General features: G+C 38.3%; 1 protein-coding gene across 12 annotated transcripts in view; it reads left to right on the forward strand.

The window, feature by feature from the left end:
* LOC106082744 (serine-rich adhesin for platelets) overlaps positions 1-27744 on the forward strand; it is a 457776-nt gene that overhangs the window by 171858 nt on the left and 258174 nt on the right. For 11 of the 12 annotated variants that reach the window (XM_059368535.1, XM_059368534.1, XM_059368537.1 and 8 more), the window contains one exon: positions 27414-27744. This exon is cut by the window's right edge and continues 496 nt beyond it. In XM_059368535.1, the coding sequence (XP_059224518.1) occupies positions 27440-27744 (305 nt within the window). In that variant the 5' untranslated portion in view covers positions 27414-27439. Of the gene's footprint in view, positions 1-8260; positions 8304-27413 lie in introns of those variants that run through there. The other variant, XM_059368536.1, reaches the window with a different exon arrangement.

Raw genomic sequence — 27744 nt, forward strand, 5'->3', positions numbered from 1 at the left:
ATCTTCAGTTTTGACATCTTTAGCCCCTAGAAGGGAAAATTTTTGTCCGATTTGGCCAAAACTTTGCACGGAGTGTTTTGTAGTAACCTCTAATAACTGTATGGTCCAAATACGGTCTAATTTGGTCGATAACCTTATATAGCTCCCATATAATCCGGTCTCCCGATTTGACATCGTGTATAGACCGATCTGGCGATTTAGGGTCTTAACAGGCGTATTTATTACCCGATGTCGCAGAAATTTGGCATAGTGAGTTTTATAAGGCCCGCTGTTAACCGACAAAAATGGTTCAGATCCGAATATACTTGGATATAGCTGTCATATAGACAGATCTGCCGATTTTGGGTCTAAGGCCTATAATAGGCGCATTTAATACCCATCTTCGCTGAAATTTGGAACAGTAAGTTGTATTAAGATTCCCAACATCTGTCCCGAATATAGTCCCGATCGGGCTATACTTAAATATAGTTGCCATAGAGACCGATCTTCAGCTTTTGGTTCTAAAGGCCATAAAAGACGCATTTATTCTTCGATTTTGCTAAAATTTGAAAAAGGGGGCCTCTGCAACCGACCCGAATATGGTGTATATCGGACCATATTTACACATAGCTGCCATATAGACTGATCTGGCGATTTAGGGTCTTAAGCCTATAACAGGCACATTTATTACCGGATTTCGCTTAAATTTGCCAAAGTGAGCTTTTTTAGGCCCGTCAATATCCGAATTAAAAATGGTCCAGATCGGAACATATTTGGATATAGCTGTCATATACACCGATCTGCCAATTTTGGATCTTAGACTTATAAAAGACGCATTTTTTATCCGACTTCGCTGAAATTTAGAACAGTGAGTTGCATTAAGACTCCCAACAATTGTCCCGAAAATGGTCCAGACTGGGCTGTATTTAGATATAGCTGTCACATAGATCGATAATCCGAATTAGGGCTTAATCACATGAACGGCGCACTTATTACCCGATTTCGTTGAAATTTCAACTGTTACTTGTATAAAGCTTCTCGGTAATGACATTTCATGAAAGTCATGACATTTTCAGTCGATCTAGCCATGTCCGTCCGTCCATCTGTCTGTCGAAAGTGCGCTAACTTTCGAAGAAGTGAAGCTAGCTGCTTGACACAAATACTTCTTATTAGTGTAGGTAGGTTGGGATTGAAAATGGGCCATATCGGTCCATGTTTTGATATAGCTGCCATATAAACCGATCTTGGGTCTTGACTTCTTGAGCCTCTAGAGTGCGCAATTCTTATCCGATTGGAATGAAATTTTGCACGACGTGTTTTGTTATGATATCCAATAACTGTGCCAAGTATGGTTCATATCGGTTCATAACTTGATATAGCTGCCATATAAACCGATCTTGGGTCTTGACTTCTTAAGCCTCTAGAGGGCGCAATTCTTATCCGATTTGCCTAAAATTTTGTACGGCGGATTCTCTCATCATCATCAACATTCGTGTTTTTTATGGCCTAAATCGGTCTATAGCCTGATACAGCTCCCATATAAATCAAGCTCTCTATTTTACTTCTTGAGCCCCCAAAGGGTGCAATTCTTACTCGAATTGGAGTCTCCAACATATACCATATCTTGTTGTCGCTCTAATAGCAGAGCAAATCTTTTCTTTTATCCTTTTTTATACCCACCACCGAAGGATGGGGGTATATTCATTTTGTCATTCCGTTTGCAACACATCGAAATATCCATTTCCGACCCTATAAAGTATATATATTCTTGATCAGCGTAAAAATCTAAGACGATCTAGACATGATCTAGACATGTCCGTCCGTCTGTCCGTCTGCCTGTGAAAATCACGCTACAGTCTTTAAAAATAGAGATATTGAGCTGAAATTTTGCACAGATTCTTTTTTTGTCCATAAGCAGGTTAAGTTCGAAGATGGGCTATATCGGACTATATCTTGATATAGCCCCCATATAGACAGATCCGCCGATTTAGGGTCTTAGGCCCATAAAAGCCACATTTATTATCCGATTTTGCTGAAATTTGGGGCAGTGAGTTGTGTTAGGCCCTTCGACATCCTTCGTCAATTTGGCTCAGATCGGTCTAGATTTGGATATAGCTGGCATATAGACCGATCCTCCGATTTAGGGTCTAAGTCCCATAAAAGCCACATTTTTTATCCGATTTCGCTGAAATTTGGGACAGTGAGTTGTGTAAGGCCCATCGACATTCATCGTTAATTTGGCTCAGATCGGTCCAGATTTGGATATAGCTGCCATATAGACCGATCCTCCGATTTATGGTGCTAGTCCCATAAAAGGCACATTTATTGTCCGATTTTGCTGAAATTTGGGACAGTGAGTTGTGTTAGGCCCTTCGGCATCTTTTTTCAATTTGGTCGAGATCGGTTCAGATTTGGATATAGCTGTCATATAGACTGATTTCTTGATTTATGGTTTTGGGCCCATGAAATGCTCATTTATTGTCCGATGACGCCGAAATTTGGGACAGTGAGTTATGTTAAGCCCCTTGACAAACTTCTGCTATATCGCACAGATCGGTCCAGATTTAGATATAGCTGCCATATAGACCGATATCTAGGTTTTAGGTTTTGGGGCCATAAAAAACGCATTTATTGTCCGATTCCGCTGAAATTTAAGACAGTGAGTTTGGTTAGGTTCATCGACGTCCTTCCTTAATTTTGCCCAGATCGGTCCAGATTTGAATATAGCTGCCATATAGACCGATCTCTCGACTTAAGGTTTTGGGCCCATAAAAGCGACATTAATTGTCCGATTTCGCTGAAATTTGGGATAGTGCTTTGTGTTAGGCTCTTCCACATTTTTATGCAACTTGGCTCAAATCGGTCCCGATTTGGATATAGCTGTCATGTAGACCGATATCTCGATTTAATGTGTTGGCCCCATAAAAGGCGCATTTATATTCCGATTTCACTGAAATTTGGCACAAGAACTTATGTTAGGCTTTTCGACATCCGTGTCGTATATAGTTCAGATCGGGTTATTTTTAGATATAGCTAATGTACTTATTAGTATTTGGTCCAAATCGGAACATATTTGGATATAACTGATATGGGACGTAAGGTATAAAATTTTCACCGAATTTTGATGAAAGTTGGTTTACATATATAACCGAGGTGGTGGGTATCCAAAGTTCGGCCCGGCCGAACTTAACGCCTTTTTACTTGTTTTTGCCTAAGAAGAGATAGCGGGAAAAGAACTCGACAAATCCGATCCATGGTGCAGGGTATTTAAGATTCGGCCCGGCCGAACTTACCACGCTTTTCTGTGTTGCCGTTTTAATGGAGCCTTAAGTAGATTTATTTGACAATTCTTTAAAGGAAATCTTTCAAAAAAAAATCCATTTCAAATCTGTATAAAGTTTTCTAAATACCGTTGCTAATGTTCCTCAATTGTGTTTCCAAACAAATTCCAAGAAAAGTTCCAAGTCAATATAAATGCCTTAAGTAATGAACATATGATATTTCATCAAAATCGAACAAGGGAAGAAAACGAAGGTCAGGCGTTAATGGATTGAAAATCCATCTTGATTGCAGCCTATTTCCCAAGACCTATTAATTTGCCACGTGCCTAACCTATGGCTGTGACCTGCAACGAATATTGCAAGAACAACATTTTGTGGCCATGTTTTCTGTACCTATTTTCATATTTTGTAGGTTTTGTTTGTCATACAGCACTGTTTGTCTAGTAAGGCTAACAAACAAACCAAATTCCTTATATCCCTTAACCAGTTAGGCCCTGGCCTCTGGCAACTCTATACATGTAGGTGCAGTAAGGTGGAAAATATAAGTGTTTCTCTAGTAGTACACCCATACATATGCAAAATAAATATCATTTATATATCAATGGGTGGTATTTCGAATAGACATAAAGGCTAGACAAGCTTCTTCTTCTCACTCACACAAAAATGTTTGCTATGGTATGTGTGAGTTAAATATGGACGTCCAACAGCCCGTTGAATTACAACTTGCCACCTCTCATTATTGACCATGAGTTTTGCATTTAACATGCAAAATATTCATTTACTTAAAAAGAGACTATAGAGACACCCATCCTGCTGAGAACGGGCGGGGAAGGGTTGAGGTGGCAAGAATTCTCTTCTCTAAGGACTAACTTTGGCTACTACAATGCAATACCCCATTTACCCTTTGCACCGTAGCTGCTAGGCGAACATTATGTGCATCTGTAATTATTTCTTCTGCTGCTGCTTTTGCTTCATTTAGCAGACCCAAGGATAGGGTAAAGGCGAGAAGGAAATCAGTATAATGATATATTGGGCTTTCAATAGGCAAATGCTAACTTTGGCCCCTAAGCAGGCAGGTTGGTCGAGTTGGAAGATCGGCTAAATGTCAATATGTAACGATTTGTCCAATTTACCCTGCCAAGTGACCTACATCAAGGAGAAAAATTATGTCCAAATACGGTAGATTCAGCTTCTCGAAAGCAATGGTGCCCACGGAGGGACATAGCCAGATCCACATTTTCAAACTCGGAAAGGGAGGTCCAAACTCGGTAAGGGAAGTTTCCTTAAGCGGCTTTGACTACCTTTCCTACTCAATTACTACAATCTTAGAGGATTCTCCGGACATTGAAATCGTTGTTGCTGGCGATTTCAATATCCATAACTCCTCAAGGCTTTTCCATTCGGGACATATGACTCCGGAGGATCAATATGCCAAGCTATTCGCCGCGCTCAGAATGGTCTGATGCAATTAGCGAATGACACGACACACATTTCATGTGTCGCAGGGCACCAACATAACACTCTTGACCTATTCTTAACTTCGCACCCTGAGAAGTATAAAGTTAATGTCCTTGAGCCTCTTGGTAATTCCGATCACTGCACTATTTCAGCTTCTTTTTCGTATTCTGTTCTTCGCACCGCCTATTCCCCAGCCCCGAAGCGGTAAATTTTTTGTGTACGAAAGAGCACGTTGGGATGAGCTCAACGAATTTTTCAAGCATTCTAATTGGAAACTTTGTTTTCTTCGACTGCCAGAGTACTTAGACAAGAAAAGTTTCTTTACGAATAGCGTCTTCGTGCCAAAGTTATTGCTTCTCCGAGAGGAAGCAAGAGCTTTTGGTCATTCGCAAGAAGAGTAAAGGGCAACCCATCGGCAAATCTTTTTAAGGATGATCAGGTATACATTGACCCGGTTGATAAGGCTAATCTACTGGCTGAAATGTTTGCGGAAAATTCTTCCTTGCCGTTTAGCAATCAACCACTTCCCGAGATTGATAGTTGGATGCCTCAGATATACCTTCGAACACGTGGAGTTAAAAGGATCCTTGCGGATATCGACGTTAAAAAATCTCCAGGCACGGACGGTATATCAACACTTGTCCCTTGTAAGTGTTCTTCGACGCTTGCTCGTCCACTACGCAACCTTATCAAACTTGCTCAGCGTGCGGGTATTTTCCCAGCGCGTTGTAAGGTTGCGAACGTTCAGCCCATCCCCAAGAAAGGTGGGGCGAACAACCCTGCGAATTACCGGCCAATTGCGATATGCTTCGCGATCTCCATGGTTATGGAGCGTATGGTTAACCATCATCTTGTTAGATACTTAGAGTCCAATGGCCTTCTTAGCGAAAGACAGTATGGGTTCCGCAGAAATCGCTCTACGGGAGGCCTAATGACGTTCAGCCCATCCCCCAGAAAGGTGGGACGAACAACCCAGCGAATTACCGGCTAATTGCGATATGCTTCGCGATCTCCATGGTTATGGAGCGTATGGTTAACCATCATCTTGTCAGATACTTAGAGTCCAATGGCCTTCTTAGCGAAAGACAGTATGGGTTCCGCAAAAATTGCTCTACGGGGGACCTAATAGAATTTTTGTCGGAACAATTGAGTCGCTCTATCCACCAGTTTGGTGAGAGTAAGGTCGTGGCTCTGGATAACTCCAAGGCATTTGATGGCTCTCCAAGACATTTGATGGCTCTGGATATCTCCAAGACGATGGAGTCGCTCCATCCACCAGTTTGGTTAGAGTAATATCGTTGCTCTGGATATCTCCAAGACATTTGATGGCTCTGGATATCTCCAAGACGATGGAGTCGCTCCCTCCACCAGTTTGGTGAGAGTAAGGTCGTGGCTCTGGATATCTCCAAGACATTTGATTGATAGGGTCTGGCACGGTGCACTTTTATCAAAACTTGTCGCTTTTGGTGTCGGTAATAACTTTGTTCGATTTATATCGAGCTTTCTCAGAGATCGTACCAGACAAGTTCTTGTAGATGGGTTCTCATCAGATGAGTATACATTGACCGCAGGTGTGCCACAAGGCTCTGTCCTTTCCCCTTCCCTTTTTCTTATTTTCATTGACGATCTATTGGGTCACACTTCGAATCCAGTCTACTCATTGGCCGATGACAGTAGTCTGTGTCATTCATATTCATTCGACCATAGGTCCAGTCCTCAAGAAATTGTGGACAAGAGGCACATTATGGATGAGACGCTCTCTCAGGATTTGTTGGCCATTTCCCAGTGGGGTAGAATGAACAGAGTAGAGTAGCGATGCACAAAAGACGCAGTGCTATTTCTTGTCTCACAAACGATTCACTGACCCACTTCAATCGTCGATGGAGGCCACCGTAGCGCAGAGGTTAGCATGTCCGCTTATGACGCTGAGCGCCTGGGTTCGAATCCTGGCGAGACCAGGATTGCGGTGGTTTTCCCCTCCTAATGCTGGCAACATTTGTGAGGTACTACGCCATGTAAAACTTCTCTCCAAATAGGGGTCCCATTGCGGCGCATCGTTCGGACTCGGCTACAAAGAGGAGGCCCCTTATCATTGAGCATAAACTTGAATCGGACTTTCACTCATTGATATGTGAGATGTTTGTCCCTGTTCCTTAGTGGAATGTTTATGGGCAAAATTTACATTTACTTCAATCGTTGATATCTATCGACAGTCAGATGCTCTTAATGTTCTGGGCATGACGATGCAATGTGATGTCCGTTGGTCAAAAGACGTATTCGAAGTGTCGAAAGAAGCATTCAAGTGTTTGGGCTTTCTTAAGCGGTGCAAGAAATATTTCACCTGTTCTGATCTTATCAATATCTATACTCCCTACATTAGGCCGAGAATGGAATATTACTCTCATATATGGGCAGGAGCTCTAAAATCATCCTTGGAGCTACTTGACCGGGTTCAACGGAGAGCGATGGTGTTGATTGGGGACAGTAGGGTTTCCAACTCTATTGCTTCTCTTGGACATCTTCGGAATGTGGGTAGCGTTGTATTGCTCTATCTTTATTTCCATGGTGTGTGTTCCAGGGATATTCGTCTTCTTATCCCTGACGTTAGGATGTTCCCCAGGAATACAAGACTTGGCAGGAATACACCCCCTTTTGTAATCGATTGGCCAGTCGACCGGACCATGCATTACCGAGAAAATTCAAAATTCATTTTTCGCCCGAACCATTCGTATGTGGAATCGACTTACGGCTAAAGTCTTTCCCACTGACATTGACGTTCAGAAATTTAAGACTAATATCAACAAAAACACTACTCCCTCTTTCCCCCCTCCAACCCTTAACTTTCCTAATTGCCAACGCAATGCACTGCTCAAATATAGGGGACATCCCCTGCGTGTTGGCTATGTGAAAAAAAAAATATTGCATTACTCCTTCTCCAGGATTCCCCAACTACGCCTATGTATACCAAAGATATGGTATTCATGAAAAGTGCATTCCTTACTTGGGATTCATTGGTCTTTTGTTGTGAGCCCCCAGACTGTAGTCTCTTATGGTTTGGTCAATACTTGCAAACTTTTTCCACTTTAACCCTATTGGACGCCTTTACCCAAAGTCTACGAGCATGGCCAACTATTAGGGATATGGCCAGTGTCGTGTGGCATTACAGACAAAGGCCTGATTGAATGTACAATGTAACAAATCAACATTTCGTCCACTTGCTCGAATGGCCAAAACTTTATATTCGAAAAACTACGAAAAGAAGGCCATGACCAATTGTGTCTATGAAATTAGAGTGAAAGAGTTTTCTTAAGGTACGAGTATTTGATGAAAATCTTAATAGAGTTGTATTATATTTTATGCATGCATTTATATTTTAAGAAGTATGACATGGATTTTTTAAAGTAGAATCTAAAAGGAATAGTATTTGAATGTCTACAAAAGTAAGACTTTTAATTTTGCTTAGTACTAAGTTTAATTTTTTTTAATAATTTTTAGAAAATAAGTAAAACCATTTTATAACCTTTATTTCTTTTTCTTTTTAGGTAAGTTTCTGCCTGAATGTTTTGAATAGATGTATCTAAAGTGGTAAGTGGTTTTCATCATGAGGATCCATAAGGTTATTGGGTTAGGTTAAATAAGAGTGGCAGTCCTTTACAGACTCACTGAGACAATTTTAAGTCCATTGTGATACCACAGTAGCGACTGACCAAGGCTTCTGGCGGGAATCGAACCCTCGACCCCTGCATTAGTAATCCAAGCACGCTACGAACTCGGCTACCGGTGCGCCCCTCCATAAGGTTGTTACCCCAACATGAAGTTAATACAGATATACAAAACTAACTGTGCGCTTCGCTTCACCCTAAAATGGCTTTTTAAACTGAATGTGTTATGGGTCTTTCTCGAATGTGTTGTTCAAATCTCTACTATATCCGGTACAATATATTGAAAATCCTACAGATCCTTCCAGAATCAACCTTATTCCAAACTTGGATATATCATTCGTAGTCTACTATCAAAGACCCTTAATTTGAGTTCCATATTGTCCCGATCGGCCTGCATGTCCGTTATAGGTCGAAATTCCGGTCCCCAAATACTTGTCCCCGAATTTTGATATCTGATTCGTACATTAATCCGAAAGTCCTTTCATTTGATTCCTACATTGTCCCAGTCATTCTGCATGAGAGTTTGGGTGTTATTTGGTTGACCTCAGACATTTGGTTACTTATATTCACACTTTACTTTCAAAGACCTTTCATTTAAGACACTTAATAGACAGGTCGACCTACATGTCAGCTAGACCCATTGATAAGTATACCGATGGCCTCAGAATCACCTTCTGATTCGATTTAGCCATGTCATGACTTTTAGTCAATGTAATCTTGTAATCATGATACAGGTCGTTGTACAATCATCACGAAACTTTGCACATATCACTTTTTTGGTTCAAGAGTGAACGCTATTGATTTTGGTAAAAAGCGGTTCAGTTTTAGATATAGGTCCCATATATATGTTTCGCCCGATTTGCACTAAAATGTTCGTGGTAACTACAATTTACAACCGATTTGCACAAAATTTGGTATGGATTGCCCTACTGTTGATCTGTACATATTTGCAAGATTTCATCAAAATCGGTTCAGATTTAGATATAGCTCTCATATATATATATCGCCCGATTTGCACTAAAATGGCCGTAGCAACTACAATTTGCAACCGATCTGGACAAAATTTGGTGTGCATTGTTTTATTACTGATCTTAATATATCTGCAAAATTTCATCAAAATCGGTTCAGATTTAGATATAGCTTCCATATATAGGTATCGCCCGATTTGCACTTTAATGGCCGTAGTAACTACAATTTTCAACCGATCTGCACAAAATTTGACACGGATTGTTTTGTTACTGATCTTAACATATCTGCAAGATATCAATAAAATCGGTTCAGATTTCGATATAGCTCCCATATATAGGTATCGCCCGATTTGCACTTTAATGGCTGTAGTACCTACAATTTTCAACCGATCTGCACAAAATTTAGTGTGGATTGTTTTGTTGCTGATCTTAAGATATCTGCAAGATATCAACAAAATCGGTTCACATTTAGATATAGCCCCCATATATAGGTATCGCCCGATTTGCACTTAAATGGCCGTAGCAGCTACAATTTTCAATCGATCTGCACAAAATTTGACACGGATTGTTCTGTTACTGATCTTAACATATCTGCAAGATATCATTAAAATCGGTTCAGATTTGGATATAGCTCCCATATATATCTATCGCCCGATTTGCACTAAAATGTTCGTAGTAACTAAAATTTTCAACCGATCTGCACAAAATTTGACATGGATTGTTTTGTTGCTGATCTCAACATATCTGCAAGATTTCATCAAAATCGGTTCAGATTTCGATATAGCTCCCATTTATATCTATCGCCCGATTTGCACTAAAATGTTCGTAGTAACTAAAATTTTCAACCGATCTGCACAAAATTTGGTATGGATTGTTTTTTTGCTGATCTTAAGATATCCGCAAGATTTCATCAAAATCGGTTCAGTTTTAGATATAGCTCCCATATATATTTATCGTTGTTTTTTTACTTATGTGGCCGATCTGTTCGAAAAAAGTCATTTCAGATTTAGTATAGCTCTCATATACATATATCTATTGCCGGAATTTATAATTGTATGGTAGGTGTAGGGTATAACATAGTCGGCTCCGCCCGACTTTTATCTTTCCTTACTCGGTTTTCTTCTTCTTTTTGGGAGCGGCTCCCTAGACTTTTGTTGTCCACTTGTACTCCACCCCTAGTGGCCTTTTATTTGAGCCTCATATCTTGTCCCGATCGGTCCACAGGTTGTTATGGGGGTTATTTGGCGGCACTTCACACTTGCCGAATGTGGAAGCCAATTTTTATACCCTCTATCATTGGATCGGGATATGCTAATTACGTTATTCCGTTTGCAACGCATCAAAATATTCATCTAAGCCCCAACCATTTATATATATCGATCAAACCCTGTCCGTCCGTCTGTCGAAAGTCGAATGAAGCTAAGCTCTAAAGAATAAAGCTCGGCGCCTGAATTTTTGCACAAATATTACATTCATGTAGGTCGATTGGGATTGAAAATGAGCTACATCGGTTATGTTTTGATATAGCTGTCATATTAACCGATCCTGGATCTTGACTTCTTGAGCCTCTAGAGGGCGCTTTTATTAGTATCCAATTTAGCTGAAATTTGACATGAAGTGTTTTTTTCTAACTTCCAAAAACTGTGCAAGTATGGTTAGAATCGATTTATATCCTGATATAGCTGCCATATAAACCGGCCTCGGATCTTCATCAGCCGCTATAGGGCACAATTATTACCGATTTTGCTGAAATTTTCCATGAAGTGTTTTGTTTTAACTTCCAATAATTGTGCTTAGTAAGGTCCAAATGGGTTCATTACCTGATATAGTTCCCATAAAAACCGATCTCGGATCTTGACCTCTTGAGCCGCTAAAGGGCGCAATTTTTATCCAATTCGGCTGAAATTTCCCATGAAGTGTTTTGTTCTAACTTTCAACAACTGTGCTTAGTATGGTCCAAATGGGTATATAGCTCCCATGTGAACCGATCTCGCATCTTGACTTCTCGAGCCGCTAGAGGGCGCAATTATTATAAAACTTGGTTGAAATTTAGCATAAGCTGTTTTGTTTTAACTTACAATAATAGTGCTAAGTATGGTCCAAATGGATTCATTACCTAATAAAGCTCCCATATAAACCGTTTTCGGATCTTGACTTTTTGAGCCGCTAGAGGGCGCAGTTGTAACCCGATTTGGCTGAAATTTTGTATGCTGTAGTTTGTTTTTATTGCCAACAACTGTGCCAAGTATGCTCCAAAACGGTTCAATACCAGATATAGCTCCTATATAAACCAATCTCCCAATTATACTTCTTGAGCCTCTAGAGGTCACAATTCTTAACCAGTTTGGCTGAAATTTTCCACAACGTCTTCTTTTATGACCCTATGTATAGGTGTTAAATATAGTCCGCATCGGTTCATAAACGTATTTAGCTTTCATATAAACAGATTTTCCGATTTAATTTATTGACCCACTATAGGGCGCAATCTTTATCCGATTTGGCTGAAAATTTCCACACTTTGGTCTCCAACAGCCAAACCAAGTATGGTCTCAATCGGTTCATATCATGGTATAGCTCCAATGCCATAACAATTCCTATCCCTTTTCCTTTTCTTTACCTATAAAGAGATATCGGGCAAAGAACTTGCCAAATGCCATCCATTGTGGTGGGTACAGAAGAAGATTCGGCTAACAGATTCTTTTTGAGAGTTATTTATTGCCTTTCATTTCCCATATCGTTTTTATCGATCCACTTTATTGTTTGGGAGGCTTTTGATGGGATTATGGCCTTCTTAAAATGTGGTATCAAATTTTGATACCATATTCGTAAATTACACCCTATTTGTGAGGGGATACTCACTGACATATTTTCCTGAAGTTCTCGATAGGATTCGAACCCATTTGTACAGCGTCATTGGCGAACATGCTAACCTCTGTTCCAAGGTTTCCTTAGTATTAGTTGCCATCTACCGTAGTATTCGTTCCAATATACTGTCGATTTCTTAAAAAAAAAAGTTTCACACGGCTTAATACCTCACAAATGTGACCAGTACTTGTGATGGGGTACTTACAAATTTTGGCCATGAACATTCCACTACACTAAGAAACCGGGCTAAACATCTCACACATCATTGAATGCAGCCCGATTCATGTTTAAGCTCAATGATAAGGGGCCTCCTTTTTGCAACCGAGTCCGTACGTCGTGCCGCAGTGCGACACCTCTTTGGAGAGAAATTTTTACATGGCATAATGTCTCACCAATTTTGCGAGCATTAGAAGCGGAAAACTAGTGCTAAAATTGTTTCCTGAGGGTCTCGCCAGGATTCGAACCCAGGCGTTCAGCATTATAAGCAGATATGCTAACCTCTGAGCTACGGTGGCCTTCTGCTGATGGGACTGCTGAGTTTTTCCTGAAGATCTCCCCCCATGGGTTCAAACCATGCGTTCAGTTTCTTAGGGGGGACATGCTTTTGAGCAACCGAGGCCTCCCAATATACCAGCGGTTTTTGATGACCTCTTATTTAATATATGGAATCTTCGCTGTCATACAAGGATTCTATTGGGCTCAATCCTTGCTCGATGCGTAATACAGTCTTCGAAAAAACTCACTCTCGCAAACATAGTTCTGTCATCATTGGTGTCTCCTATGTTCAAGCACTCAATGAGGTCCTGCCCAAGTCTTTCAATGAAAAGACTTCTGAATTTCGTCCTTTTGGACTTTGCCTTATTACTAAAGTTTATGGGCTTCGGCTGGCTGTTATTTTCACCCTCTCCCCATGGTTCACTCTGAGCCACTACTAATATTAACTTTAAATTCTCTTTGTGATTTATTGAATTAAATGTATTTTTATCTTCTAAAATGCATTTATTCTTGAGTTTTCACACACAATTTTCATGAATTTTTTCCAAAAAAACATTTATTTACTTTAATGATATTTAAAAACAAAAACTAATCACAAATAAGTTCTTATTAAAAACTTTAAATGTACAAACATAAATTTGATGATGTCCATGTGAGAGTAGATAGTCCATAGTCTGATAAATCCTTATACATACACACATATGTATAAGCGCTTATGTGAGTTTGTTATCAAGAAGTGTGTGTGTGTGTGTGTGTGAGTAAGTGAGTGCGTGCTTGCATTTAGGCTAAGAGACTGAGAAGAGTTCTTGCAAAATCCTACAACCAAATGTCTGCAATCATAATTTGTTGATGTTGTTGTTGTTCTTGTCTATGTTTCTGTGGTAGTGCTCTATGTTGTACTGATTGTTGTTGTTGCTATTTTGTATGCCAGCTGCTACTATGCTACTTTTGACCAAAAATGCATTTGACCGACCAAAAACCATGCCATGCTTCACACTGCCTTTCATTCGAGTCGTCGTCTTACTTGCATGTATGTCCTTAGCCAGCCACCAACTCTTGTCCCAATGACTCTGTCTGCTGCCGCTGTACAGAGGCAAACAAACCAAGGAAAACACATAATTATGACTAGGCATATGTGTGTGTGTGTGTGTGTGTGTGGGTCAACTGCATCTACGGCAAGGGCTAGCTAGTATGACCAAAGCACGAACGAACAAACATATGCAAATGTCTCTTGTGCGAGTACGTCTTGCAATGCCTTAGGTCTTGAGAGGACTTTTACCATAAAAGCGGAGAGAGAGAATACAACGAGAGTGTGAATAAGAGCATGGAGAAAGCCAATATGTGTTTGTATGAGTATTAGATTACGTGGCTAGGTTTCACATGTTAGATTGGACAATGACTTGCTTGCATACAGCACACACATATACAAGTAAACACAAAACACATGGAAGAGTGATGAGTGTGGTGTGTAGAGACCTGGCATAGTAGAAATTTTAAGTAGTATGGCCATTGGTCTTGTTGTGTCCTTGCAAGTTGGTTTTCAGGAGTGTGTGTGCAAGTGTGCATTTCACATGCGTTCATGTGTTGATGAGCTTCAGTGTGAGTGTCTATGACTTGATGATGTCCTGTTGGCTGTCCTGTTGTTGACGTTTGTTCATAATTTTGTTTTGTTTTTTCATTTGCCTTGGCTGTTGTTTTCTCTTCTCTTCTCTCTGCTCAGCCGCTGCCATTTTATCAGCTGCTGCTACGGTTTCCGCTTCTGCTACCAGAGCTTGCTGGAAAAGTTTCCACAAATGCATGCATAAATGCATTAATAGACACTCCAGCTCATATATCGCTGTATAAGCATTGTACAGACTTCACACATGCTTACAACTTGGACATTCCTATTCGCTATCCTTGTTAAGTGTACACTGCTTTCAAAATGAATGCTTGATTTTTGAAATCTTATCGAGTTGCTTTTGTTTGCCAAATGAAATCGTTTAGGAAAGCCTCAAAGCTTGACTTATGTGAATCGATAGAAGGGGAGGGAAAGCTCTTAGAATCCTCAGACTGTTCTCCAAGGATCCCAAGATGGTTATAAGCATACTGAGAGACGTCGGAATTTAGATAATGTCTGAATTATCCCGAAGTATTGGCTACGACACACTATCCCATCGATGTTTGGAGAGAGAAGGATAATCTGGCGGAGAATTCAATAAAAATTGGATGGCATACCACGTGCTATGGTACGGAAGTCAGGATCGTATGCCGTGCAGCTTGTCTACGGTCAAACCTTCTGTACCGTAGAAACCTTCATATGTTCTCCGACAAATATTCTTTTCCATTCATAATCGATTTTACTTCCATTTCAATAACGATTACAAAAACAATAATTTCGATTTCTTAATCGATTCGTTGCTTTTTAATAAAAGAAGCGATTGCAGAATTGAAGTGTCGATTGATAAATCGTTTGTTCAATAAGATAACGATAACTCTATTTTAAAATCGCTTATACAATTTTGAACTACACCGTAGTACCTTCATATACCATCCAACAAATGTTCATTTGCATTTTTAAACGATTTTAGTTCCATTTCGATAACGAGAACAATAACAATATTTTTGATTTCTGAATCGATTCTTTAATTTTTTAAATAATCGAAGTGTCTATTGCTAAATCGTTTATTCAATAAAACAATCGATAACTCAATTTAGAATTGCTTATTCGATTTGAAGATCGATTATAGAAATGCCTACGGTCAAACCTTCTATACCGTAGTACCTTTATACGTCATGCTACAAATATTCATTTGTATTCGTAATTAATTGAAGTTCCATTTCGATAACGATTACAATAACAATCTTTTCGATTTCTGAATCGATTCTTTGACTTGTTCTAAAGTAAGCGATTTCAGAATCGAAGTGTCGATTTATAAATAGCTTATTCAGGGTCGATCAATCGATTTCAAGATCGATAATTCGTTTTTGGAAAAAGATAATTCCATGTTATAATCGATTAATCGATTTTAGAATCAATATTTCGACTTCATCATTGAGTATTTGATCTCAGAATCGATTTTTTGATTTCAGAATCGATTATTTGATATCAGGACCGATTTTTCGATTTCTAAATCCATTATTAAATTTCAGAATCAATGATTCTTTATCAAAATCGAGTATTCATATAAAAATCGATTATGCGTATAATATTGTTTAATCATTAAACAATTGGTTACTTGATTTCAATAAGTTTCAAATGGTTCTAGAATCGATAATTCAAACGGAAGATCGATTATTTGAACATAAAATCCATTATTCGATGATTTCATAATCGGTAATTCGATTTCACAATCGACTTTACGATTTCATAATCAATTAGTCCATTCGACATTAATCGATTTTATAGTCGGTTATTTCACGTTAAAATCGATTATTGATTTTTTACGACGATACTTACGACAATCAAGAAAATACAATATATACTTTATAATTTCGGAAATGGATATTTCGACGTGCTGCAAACGAAATGACAAATTGAATGTAACCCCTTTCGGCAGTTGGCACAAAGAAAGGATTTCTTAATCGATTATGCAATTATTCAGTTTTTTTTCGATTTTGGGAACTGCTTATTAGATTTAAAGATCGATTAATCGATTTCGGCATCGATAATTCGATTTCGGATTCGATAATTCCGTGTTAGATTTGATTAATCGGTTTTATAGTTCATACTTCGTCTTCAGCATCGATTATTCGATCGCAGAATCGATTTTTTGATTTCATAATGAATTATTAGATTTCAGGACCGATTTTTCGATTTCATAATCCATTGTTCAATTTCATAATCAATGATTACTTTTTCAAAATCGAATGATCATATAAATATCGTTTATTCGTATAAAATTGATTATTCACTTAATAATTGACTATTCGATTTAGAAAAGATTTATACGATTTTAGAATCGCTATATCGAACATAAAATCGATAATTCGAACAGAATATCGATTATTAGAAAATAAAATCGATTATGAAATTTAAAAATCGTTTATTTGATTTCATAACCGATAGTTGATTATTCGATATCACAATCGATTATATTATTTCATAATCGTTTATTCCATTTTAAATCGATTATTCCATTTTATAATCGTTTATTTCATGTTTAAATCACTCATTGGATTTTTACGACGATATTTACGACAATCAAGAATATATATACTTTCTAATGTCGGAAACGGATATTCCGATGTGCTGCAAACGAAATGAAAAAATCAACATACAATACCGCCATCTTTCGGTAGTTGGTATAAAAAAAATTGGTAAAACGGTTATGCAATTGCTCAGTGGTTTTTTCGATTTTGGAACTGCTTATTAGATTTCAAGATCGATCAATCGATTTCGGGGTCGATAATTCGATTTCGGAATCGATAATTCCGTGTTAGAATCGATTAATCGACTTAAGAGTAAAAATTTTGTATTCAGAATCGATTATTCGCTCTCAGAATTGATGATTCTTTTTCAAAATCGATTATTCATATAAATATCGATTATTCGAATACAATTGACTATTAATTTAATAATTGATTATTCGATTTCAAAAATTTTTATACGGTTTTAGAAACGATTATTCGAATATAAAATCGATTATTCAATGCAGAAATTGTTTTTTTTTATATCCTAATCGATAATTCGATTTTATAATCGATTGTTTCATTTTGGAATCGATTATTCGATTTTAGAATCGATATTTATAACGATCAAGAATATGTATACTTATAGAGTCGGAAATGGACATTTCGATGTGTCGCCAATGGAAGGGGTAAAAAAAAGATTGCTAAATCAATTATTCATTTACTTTGTCGTTTATTTGATTTTTGGAATTGCTTATTAGACTTAAAGTTCGATTAATCGATTTCAAGATTGACAATTCGATTATGGATTCGATAATTTCATGTTTTAATCGATTTCATATTTCGGCTTCAGATTCGATTGTTCGATCTCAAAATTGATTTTTTGATTTCAGAATGGATTATTCGACTGCTGGACCGATTTTTCGATTTCATATTCCATTTCAGAATCAATGATTCTTTTTTTAAAATCGACTTTCGTATAAAATCGATGTTTCGTATAAAAATCGATGTTTCATATAAAAATCGATGTTTCGTGTAAAAATCTATGTTTCATATAAAAATCGATGTTTCGTATGAAAATCGATGTTTCGTATAAAAATCGATGTTTCATATAAAACTTGATGTTTCGTATGAAAATCGATGTTTCGTATAAAAATCGATATTTCGTATAAAAATCGATGTTTCGTATAAAAATCGATGTTTCGTATAATAATCGATGTTTCGTATAAAAATCGATGTTTCGTATAAAAATCGATGTTTTGTATAAAAATCGATGTTTCGTAAAAAATCGATTTTTCGTATAAAAATCGATGTTTCGTATAAAAATCTATGTTTCGTATAAAAATCGATGTTTCGTATAAAAATCGATGTTTCGTATAAAAATCGATGTTTCGTATAAAAATCTATGTTTCGTATAAAAATCGGTGTTTAGTAAGAAAATCGATTGTACGTAGAACAATCCTATATTCGATTTAAAAAATTTTTCGATTAAAAAATTTTATATTCGATTCTCAAAGCCAATATAAAATCGATTACTCAATATAAAAATCGTTTATTTGATTTCGTAATCAAAAATTCGATTTCATCGTCAATTTTTTGATTTCATAATCGATTATTCGTTTCGAAATCGATTATTCGATTTCATAATCGATTATTCGATTCAATATCGTTTTTCGATCTCGATTATAGCGATTTTATGAGCAAATATTTCAATTTAATTGTTTATTAAATTTCAGAATCAATGACTTTGTATCGGAATTGATAATTTGATTTTATTATTCAATTTGATTGGTTACTGATATTTCGTCCATCAACCTAAGTTTGATATATTTCTCAACATCCTTTTTGACCCACTGTTGACTTTGCCTAACATTATCAAGATATACTCATTTGCATGCAATAAGCAAAATTAATTATAACAGCTCTCAAGTTGAACTACTTAAGCAGCAACAAAATACACACAAAATTTTTTGCAGCCACTCCTGACCAACCACCACAGCCAATACCAAGAAGTAAACCAACACGTACACCAACCCAACTATGTTTGGTGTCAACCATACCACTCATTCACTAACCCAGCCTAGGGCAATATCAAGCCCACCAAACAAAGCTCCAAACTTGCATTTGCCTTTATAACACAAAATTGCACCTAAGGTTTTATAACTGATATTAAATTCCGTTTGTTTTCTGGTCTGGCTATATATACGCAAACACACACACACACACACACACACGTATCTAAACCTACATATATAGTCATGTCCTTTACACTTCATACATACAATGTAAAGTCCTTTACTTCATACATAAGTATGTATTTACTTAAATATATTTCCTTTTGTTTGATTATGGTTTGGGCCGAATTGTTGGGGGAGGTAATGGTCAATTGGGGTGTTTCTAAAGTAGCTTAAACTCATTAAAGAATCGTGTATTACCATTAAATGCATGTTTGTGTTGTTGAACTCATTGGGTGTGTGTGTGTGTGTGTGTGTGTGGGTCAATATATTCCCTATGTACATATGTAGATGTTATTATAAGCTTTCTTGCTCGTATCACAGTTAAGGCAGCTGAAGCCAGCGCCATGGTATTGGTGTTGTGTTGGCGAAGGAGTTTCATTAACCAACTTTTGTGTACAAATAAAAGGACCAAAAAGTTTTCTCAATTTATGCGAGATGGTCATACGAACACACATACATTTATGCATATATCTTTGAATACTTACACAGAATGAGTATATAAGGGTGCAAATGATAATATAAATTAGTTTATATATAAATGTTTAAAAACTGATCGATATGCTGCGGTAATTTTCTATATTTTCTTGCTGACATTATACATTAGTTTTATTGTACCCTACACCATAGGAGGGGGTGAAATAACTTTGTCCTTTTGTTAGTAACAACTCGATATATTAATCTAATACTCTATAAACTTGAAAGAATCTTAATCATCATAGCTGGGTAAGAGGCCTCATTTCGTAGGGAAGTTTAACCTGGCTAAAAATATCACAAATGTCGCGAACATTCGTAAGGAGATAACCACTGCGAAAGTTGTTTCTGATATTTTCGTCGAGATGGAGAGAGGCCGGTTTAGTCTGTATTCACAAAGTGAGACTAGGCGAGACACAGGACGTTTTACTCAAAACATTGGATAGAATACAGGCACTGACCTGAAGGTGAAGGACTGACCTTGGAGAACTTTTGTAGGACACAACAAGCATAGATCAAGTATAGCAGAGACGGTGAAGTGGTATGTGAAGTCGAACTTCCTGGATATTAAGGGGCAGATAGATTCGATAGGTTTATTATGACTTCCAACAACAGTGCTTAGTGTGGCGCAAATCAGTGTCATATAAACCGATCTGGGGTCTTGACTTCTTGAGCCTCTAGAGGGCCCAATTATTATCCAATTTGGCTGAAATTTTTTGCAATGGCTTCTTTATTGACTTTCAATATACGTATCCAATATGGTCTGAATCGATTTATAGCTTGATACATTCCGATTTTGCTTCTTGAGCCCATACTGAATGGACTGAATATGACGTCTACAATGCTAGGTTCGAATGGGACTATAACTTGATATAGCTCCAATAGCATAATAGTTCTTATTCATTATTCTTTGTTTGTCTAATAAGAGATACCGCGCTCTCGAACTCGACAAATGCTATCCATGCTGGAGGATATATAAGATTCGGCCCGGCCGAACTTAGCACGCTCTTGTTTCTTCACTTTTGAATTTGTTCCAATGAGTTATGTTAAACCCTTGCATAGCCTTCCTGAATGTATTTGAAGCTGCTATCGGTGCATTATGCATTTTTACTTGTTGAAATAAAATTTTGCCAAATCTGTATTTCTGTGACATATTTAGGCAAAGTTGTTTTTTCATCAGCTATAAAAACGTACAGTAAAAAAAACATTGCGAATGGCAACGCCTTTGCTCTCACTGGCCGTCCCAATGCACTTTGAGCAACGCTTGGGTTTTTGGCCAATTACCGTTTGGCTCAAGAATACAATTTAGCACACAGTAATATTGCAAAATGCTTAGAATGTATTGTAATGGCTATAGGCTAAGAACCCGAAAAGTGCTTGAGGAAATCAAACCTCTCTGCAACTAAGTGAAGATCTCAAAAATCTTAGTAACGCAACACTTTACACTATACCATAAAAAATATTTTTTCTTACTGTAATTTTGGGAAAATCTTCCTTTTTCCTTTTCTCAAAGTGCAATTCCACCTTCATCTAATTTCAATTCCTTCATTTGAGATGCAAGAGTTCTGGCATACCAATTGCCTTAGGGAGGAAGGGGTCATGAACAACGAACATAAAAATTATCCTTATTTTGGAAGTCGCATTCATTATGCATTAAAATCATCGCCCTTAAAACAGAATACCAATACCATGACAACTTACTCATTTGTACAAACTAAAATACACACCCACACACCCACAAAAGCCTTCGATACAGCAAGGGGAGTAAGAAATGCAACTCCTGCAAACTAAATGAATGTCCAGTAGGTGTTCAACGCCTTTTCTTAGCTCAAATTGTGAATCGATGAAGTGGGTAGAGAAAGAGAGTGCAAATGTCTGATTATAAGTGAGGCATTGTCCTGGCCATGCTACTGTGTGTGTGTGTGTGTTCCAAAGAAGTTTTAAGCAGCAACAGAAAATAACAAGAAATCCCTTAAGCCCCCAACACGTTTGCCTTCAAAATGTTCGGTGCCGTTTTCCTACTACTCCCCTACTTTGGCCTGTGCCTTAGCATTGTGGTTTTTCCAATCTCTCATTGCATCAGGCAGCCATGCCGTTAAGGTGTCTGTGTTGAACTCTGACAATCCTTGGCTCGTTGCAAATGATGTCTATGTTTGTTGCAATTGCAGAAAATGTATGTTGAAGGAATTCCATGCTGATGTTGATGTCTTGCTCACCAGCAGCACATGAAGATGAAGAGGTAATGTGATGATCAGAAGAGCAAAGGCATTTAGACTACATGCCGGTGCTTCCTGTAATTTGGAAATGAATATGAGTATATGGGGCTTGCAAAAAAAAAAATAATAACAAAAAAAATAGTAAAAAAAAAAATTACAGCATGATAAGTTTGAGAAAAAGTTAATTTTTGTTCTCTTCTAAGGGAAAGTTAACTATTTTTTAAAGATTTTTTTTTAAATTCTTTCTGCATGGAAACACCTATAACAAACATTCTTCAATTCCTCTAACTTTTTGCTGCAAAAGGACACTTTTTTGCCTTTCAGCCCCAAAACAACAGCAAACACACATACAAACCAAAACATCCATGTGTAACATCCTGCTTGTACACCGTTGGAGCTGCACAGCTGTGAATATGTCATTGCCGTCCTCAATGATGTCGTCAGCATGTGTGGGTGTTGCTGTTGCTGTTGTAGTAGAAGTTTGGGCGTTTGGAATCCAAGTCCAAGGAGTCTCTACTGCTACAACAGTCTGTTGTTGGCCATGGTCAAATTATGTATTATGCAGCATTATAAAGTTAACTTTGTTGCTGTTGTTGTTGTTCGTTTTGTAGTTTCCTACCACATGCACGTTGTTGTCTTAACTGAACCGTAATGCAAATGTGGATTTGTTGGTAGCAAAGGGTTTAGATTTCTCAACTCCATGTGCTACTCCTCTTGCAAATGGGATACCAACACTAAAATCAAGTTTTGTTAAAGAATTTTGAGAAAGTGTTAGTTCGATCAATATCCTTTATTATCTTTGGGTAATGTGAGAGTATCTGTCTAAATTATTAAAATGTATTGTAAGCACATTTTCATCGACAGCATAGAGCAACAGAATAACCAAAGGGTAAAGAAAATTTTGATGTTGGAAGGAAAAATTAAGGAATCACAAATGAGTTTTGGGATTGAGAAATTTGAAAAAAAAAATACAAAGGAAAGGAGATATTATTTATTTTCCAGAAAATTGTATAAAAATTTATAATTTTTTATAAAAAGTAAAAAAAATTTTCAAAATTTTTAATTTCCTAGAGTTATGCAAATCTGCCCATGAACATTCCATTAAGAAACAGAAGCAAACTTCTCACTCGAATTAGTGTAGATTCTAAATTTTTTTTCTTTTTGCTAAAGCGCTATTTCAGTTAAGGTCGTCTAACCGTTATCAAGGATTAACTTTAGTGCTGATTCTTGTATTGTCCAAATTCCACTGTTGATGGTTTTTGTCTGTGCTAAATTGTCAATAAGCATATACATCAACAGTTGGCAGTGCACTTTAAACGAAATAAGATCTCTTTAAATCTCTGATAACGATTACACGACAGCAATTGAAATATCGGCATAAAATACAAAATTAAATCAAACAAAAAAAAAAAAAAAAACTAGACTTTAAATCGAGATATCGGTCTATATGGCAGCTATATTCAAATCTTGATCGATCTAAACCAAATTGCAGAAATATGTGGAGGGGCTTAACTAAACTCTCTGTCCCAAATTTCGGCAACATCGCACATTAAATACACATTTTATGGGCTCAAAACATTAAATTGAGAGATCGGTCTATACGGCAGCTATATCCAAATATGGACCGATGTAAGTGAAATTGAAGAAGGATGTCGAAAGGCCTAACACAACTCACGGTCCCAAATTTCAGCAAAATCGGGCTATAAATGCGCTTTTTATGGCCACAAAACCTAAAACCGAGAAATTATTCTATATGGCAGCTATATCCAAATCTGGACCGATCTGGGCCAAATTGACAAAGGATGTCGAAGGGCCTAACACAACCCACTGACCCAAATTTCAGCAAAATCGGATAATAAATGTGACTTTTATGGACCTAAGACCCTAAGTCGGAGGATTGGTCTATATGGAAGCTATATCCAAATCTGGACCGATCTAGGCCAAATTGAAGAAAGATTTCGAATTATCTTAGACAACTCACTGTCTCCAATTTCAGCAAAATCGAATAATAAATGTAGCTTTTATAGGCCTAAGACCCTAAATCGGAGGGTCGGTCTATATGGCAGCTATATCCAAATTTGATCCGATCTGAGCCAAATTGAAGAAAGATGTCGAAGGGTCTTAGACAACTCACTGTCTCAAATTTCAGCAAAATCGGATAATAAATGAACCTTTTATGGGCCCAAAACCTTAAATTGAGGAATCGGTCTATATGGCAGCTATAACCAAATCTTGACCGATCTGGACCAAATTGACAAAGGATATCGAAGGGCCTAACACAAGTCACTGTCTCAAATTTCAGCAAAATAGTATAATAAATGTGGCTCTTATGGGCCTAAGACCCTAAATCGGCGGATCGGTCTATATGGCAGCTATATCAAAATCTGGACCGATCTGGACCAAATTCACGAAGGATGTCGAAGAGCCTAACACAACTCATTGTCTCAAATTTCAGCAAAATCTGAAAATAAATGTGGCTTTTATGGGCCTAAAACCCTAAATCGGAGGATCGGTCTATATGGGGGCTATACCAAGACATAGTCCGATATAGCCCATCTTCGAACATAACCTGCTTTTGGACCTCTTGGGTGATTATAGCTATATCTAAATCTAATCAGTAATATCGATAGTCATAAAAAAATCCCTCCTGCCAAATTACGAGAAAATCGGTTAACAAATGAGCACTTTATTGCAGTATTTCTCAAAATCGGACGAACATATATATGGGGGCTATATCTAAATCTGAACCAATTTAGAACAAACTTCTCAGATACTGTGACAGTCGTTGAGGAAGGCGTTGTACGAAGTTTTGGGATGATTGGTCAATAAATGTGCTTGCAGTGGCTCTAGGAGTGAAAATCGGGCGATATATAGGGTTGCCCAAAAAGTAATTGCGGATTTTTTAAAAGAAAGTAAATACATTTTTAATAAAACTTAGAATAAACTTTAATCAAATATACTTTTTTTACACCTTTTTTCTAAAGCAAGCTAAAAGTAACAGCTGATAACTGACAGCAGAAAGAATGCAATAACAGAGTCAAAAAATGTGAAAAAATTTGTCAACGCCGACTATATGAAAAATCCGCAATTACTTTTTGGGCAACCCAATATATATATGAGAGCTATATCTAAATCTGAAATTCACCAATAATGTCGGAAATATTAAAAAAAATCATTCCTGCCAAATTTCGAGAGAATCGGTTAACAAATGACTATTTTATTCCAATATTACTGAAAATCGGATGAACATATATATAGGAACTACATCCAAATCTGAACCGATTTCCATGAAATTCAGAAGTAACGTCGGGAGTAGTAAAAAAATTCTTCCTACCAAATTTTGAGAGAATCGGTTAACAAATGACAATTCTATTGCAATATTACTGCAAATCGGACGAACATATATACGGGAGCTTTATCCAAATCTGAACCGATTTCTTCCAATTTCAATAGGCTTTGTCTCTAGGCCAAATAACATGTCTGTACCACATTTGAAGATGATCAGATTAAAACTACGATCTTTACTTTGTACACAAATTAACATGGACAGGCAGGCGGACGGACGTGTAGACAGACGGTTATAGCTAAATCGAATCAGAAAGTGATACTGAGTCGGTATACTTTCAATGGGTCTATCACTCTTCCATATGGGTGTTACAAATGCTCTAAGTTATAATACCCTGTACCACAGTAGTGGTGTAGTGTATAAAAGAAAAAAACTCACCGTCGGGAACAGGGTCCAGTCAGCTAATTTGGAACTCAAGAATGACAAGAGGGTTAAGAGCCTGTACGGAATCCAGACTTAGAAAGAAGTGTTCTCTCATTAGCCTGTATCTACTCTTCGCAATTGCAGAGCAGTGACACAACAGGTATTATCGCACATCCTGCAGAAGTCTGCCTCTCCGTGCACCCAGCGCGTCGTCAAAGACCTGTCTTTACAAAGGCCAGTTAAGACTCTTATTAGCAGTCCTAATTCATGCTTTTTTAATCCCAGAATAAGCGACATCTCAGAATACCCGTCCACAGGGCCTTTGACAACCTACAGCGCCAGCGCCCTCCTTATTCGCGCAGTTATCGTAGAAGGCGTCCACCCTACCAAGAAGCTCTCACAGTGGAGGTCTCACAGTTTCCAGGATAAGCGACATCTCGGAATACCCGTCCACAGGGCCTTTGACAATCTATAACCCACAACACCAGCGCCCCCTACCAAGAAGCTCACACAGTGGAGGTCTCACAGATTCCACTGCAAGATCTGCGGATATCAGTGATCCGTTCATGGCCAGCTCGTCTGCTGCTTGGTTCTCAGCCACACCTTAATGGCCTGAGACCTGTCGGAGTGTGATAGCTTCAGTTTCGAACTCACGAGGCCTGACGTCAGAGCCTTCAGGATCGCTAAGACCTCCGCCTGAAAGACGCTGCACCCGTCTAGAAGTCTATAAAATTCCCTGATTCCAAGGAATTCAAGGAAGCGCTCCCATCCAATTAAGGCCCATTCGCGTATATAAAGGACCCCGGGAAGGGCAAAGTCTCCCCAACCTAGAGATCCTCTTTCGAGAAAACGTCAAGAGAGGATTGCAAATTGCAAATTTTGCCCATGAACATTCCACTAAGGAACAGGGGCAAACTTCTCACATATCAATGAGGGCAGTCCGATTCAAGTTTTAAGCTCAATGATAATGGGCCTCCTTTTTATAGCCGAGTTCGAACGGCGTGACGCAGTGCGACACCTCTTTGGAGAGAAGTTTTACATGGCTCACAAATGTTGCCAGCATTAGGAGGGGAAAAACACCGCTGAAATTTTTTGTTTTTTTTTATGGTCTCGCCAGGATTCGAACCCAGGCATTCAGCGTCATAGGCGGACATGCTAACCTCTGCGCTACGGTGGAAGAGAGGATTCCCCTGATATATTATCAGTCGCACCGCAAATAGCATGGTGAAACGCCACCTCTAGCAAAACAGAAGAATGGCCAAAATTAGTGGAGCGTTATGTACCTCAGTCTCTTTGTCATCACAAATCTAACGTGCAAAGGCATAAGATCGAGAATGTCATTCATTGCCTCTCTCTCTCGGGGCACTTCTCCTTGCCACAGTTGTTGTTGTTCTAGCAGTGTGTTGTATACTGAGGTGGCAGCCCTTGCCGATGAAAGACTCCATCGGGCCTGGCAGCCATGGGATTGTCCTTGCCCCTAGTACTGGTGCGGTACCCTGTACCTTCTCGATCATACTGCGAAGGGCACAGTTGCCCAGAGTTTTGTGCCACGCCAGATAAGCTTGGGTGAAAATTGGCCGAACGGCCACCGTAAACAGCCAGTGCACCGGTGCTGTACTCAGATCCACACTCTTTCCTATTGAGTTAAGACAGTAATTGAGCACATGCTGTTCCCTTTGGGCCCTTGGTCGACATTTCTTCTTTAAATTAATTTCTGGCCGAGAATCAACCTCAAGTACTTGGCCTCCGAAGAGATCGGTAGCTTCTCCACATTTACCATGACTCTTTACAGGTGGTTTTTGGTCTTCTTTTCTATTGCCATAATTTTATTTTTTATCCAAAATTTTCGAAAGAAGAAAAAGAAATTTTTACTTCTTGTCTACTTAATCTGTAAAAATTGATTTGGTTACGATTTTTTTCTAATAACCCTGCCTTTTCTCTCTTTTTGTAATCTATTTCCAGTTATCTCTTCACAATGTATTACTGACATGGCGGAAGGTTGCGAAGACACAGACAACAACAGTGGTAATCGTAACGCCGACAACGCCCCTACCATGTTGGGTACCGTTCTACCCTGCGAAGCTGCTATAACCGCCTCCTTGGGTGTATCCGGTGGTGGCGTAATGAAACGAGAATTTGTCGATGCCACCAGTGTTCTCGGTGCTCATCTCACGGCCAGTGTCAGTTTGGCCAGTCCCATTACAGCCCCAATGATATCGCCCTCTAATAGCACAGTCAATAATGGCCTAAATCACATAACACAAAGTTCGGTGTCATCAACGACGCCAGCCGC

The sequence above is a fragment of the Stomoxys calcitrans genome, chromosome 5 (genome assembly GCF_963082655.1).
Source record: "Stomoxys calcitrans chromosome 5, idStoCalc2.1, whole genome shotgun sequence".
In the NCBI taxonomy this organism is placed as follows: domain Eukaryota; kingdom Metazoa; phylum Arthropoda; class Insecta; order Diptera; family Muscidae; genus Stomoxys; species Stomoxys calcitrans.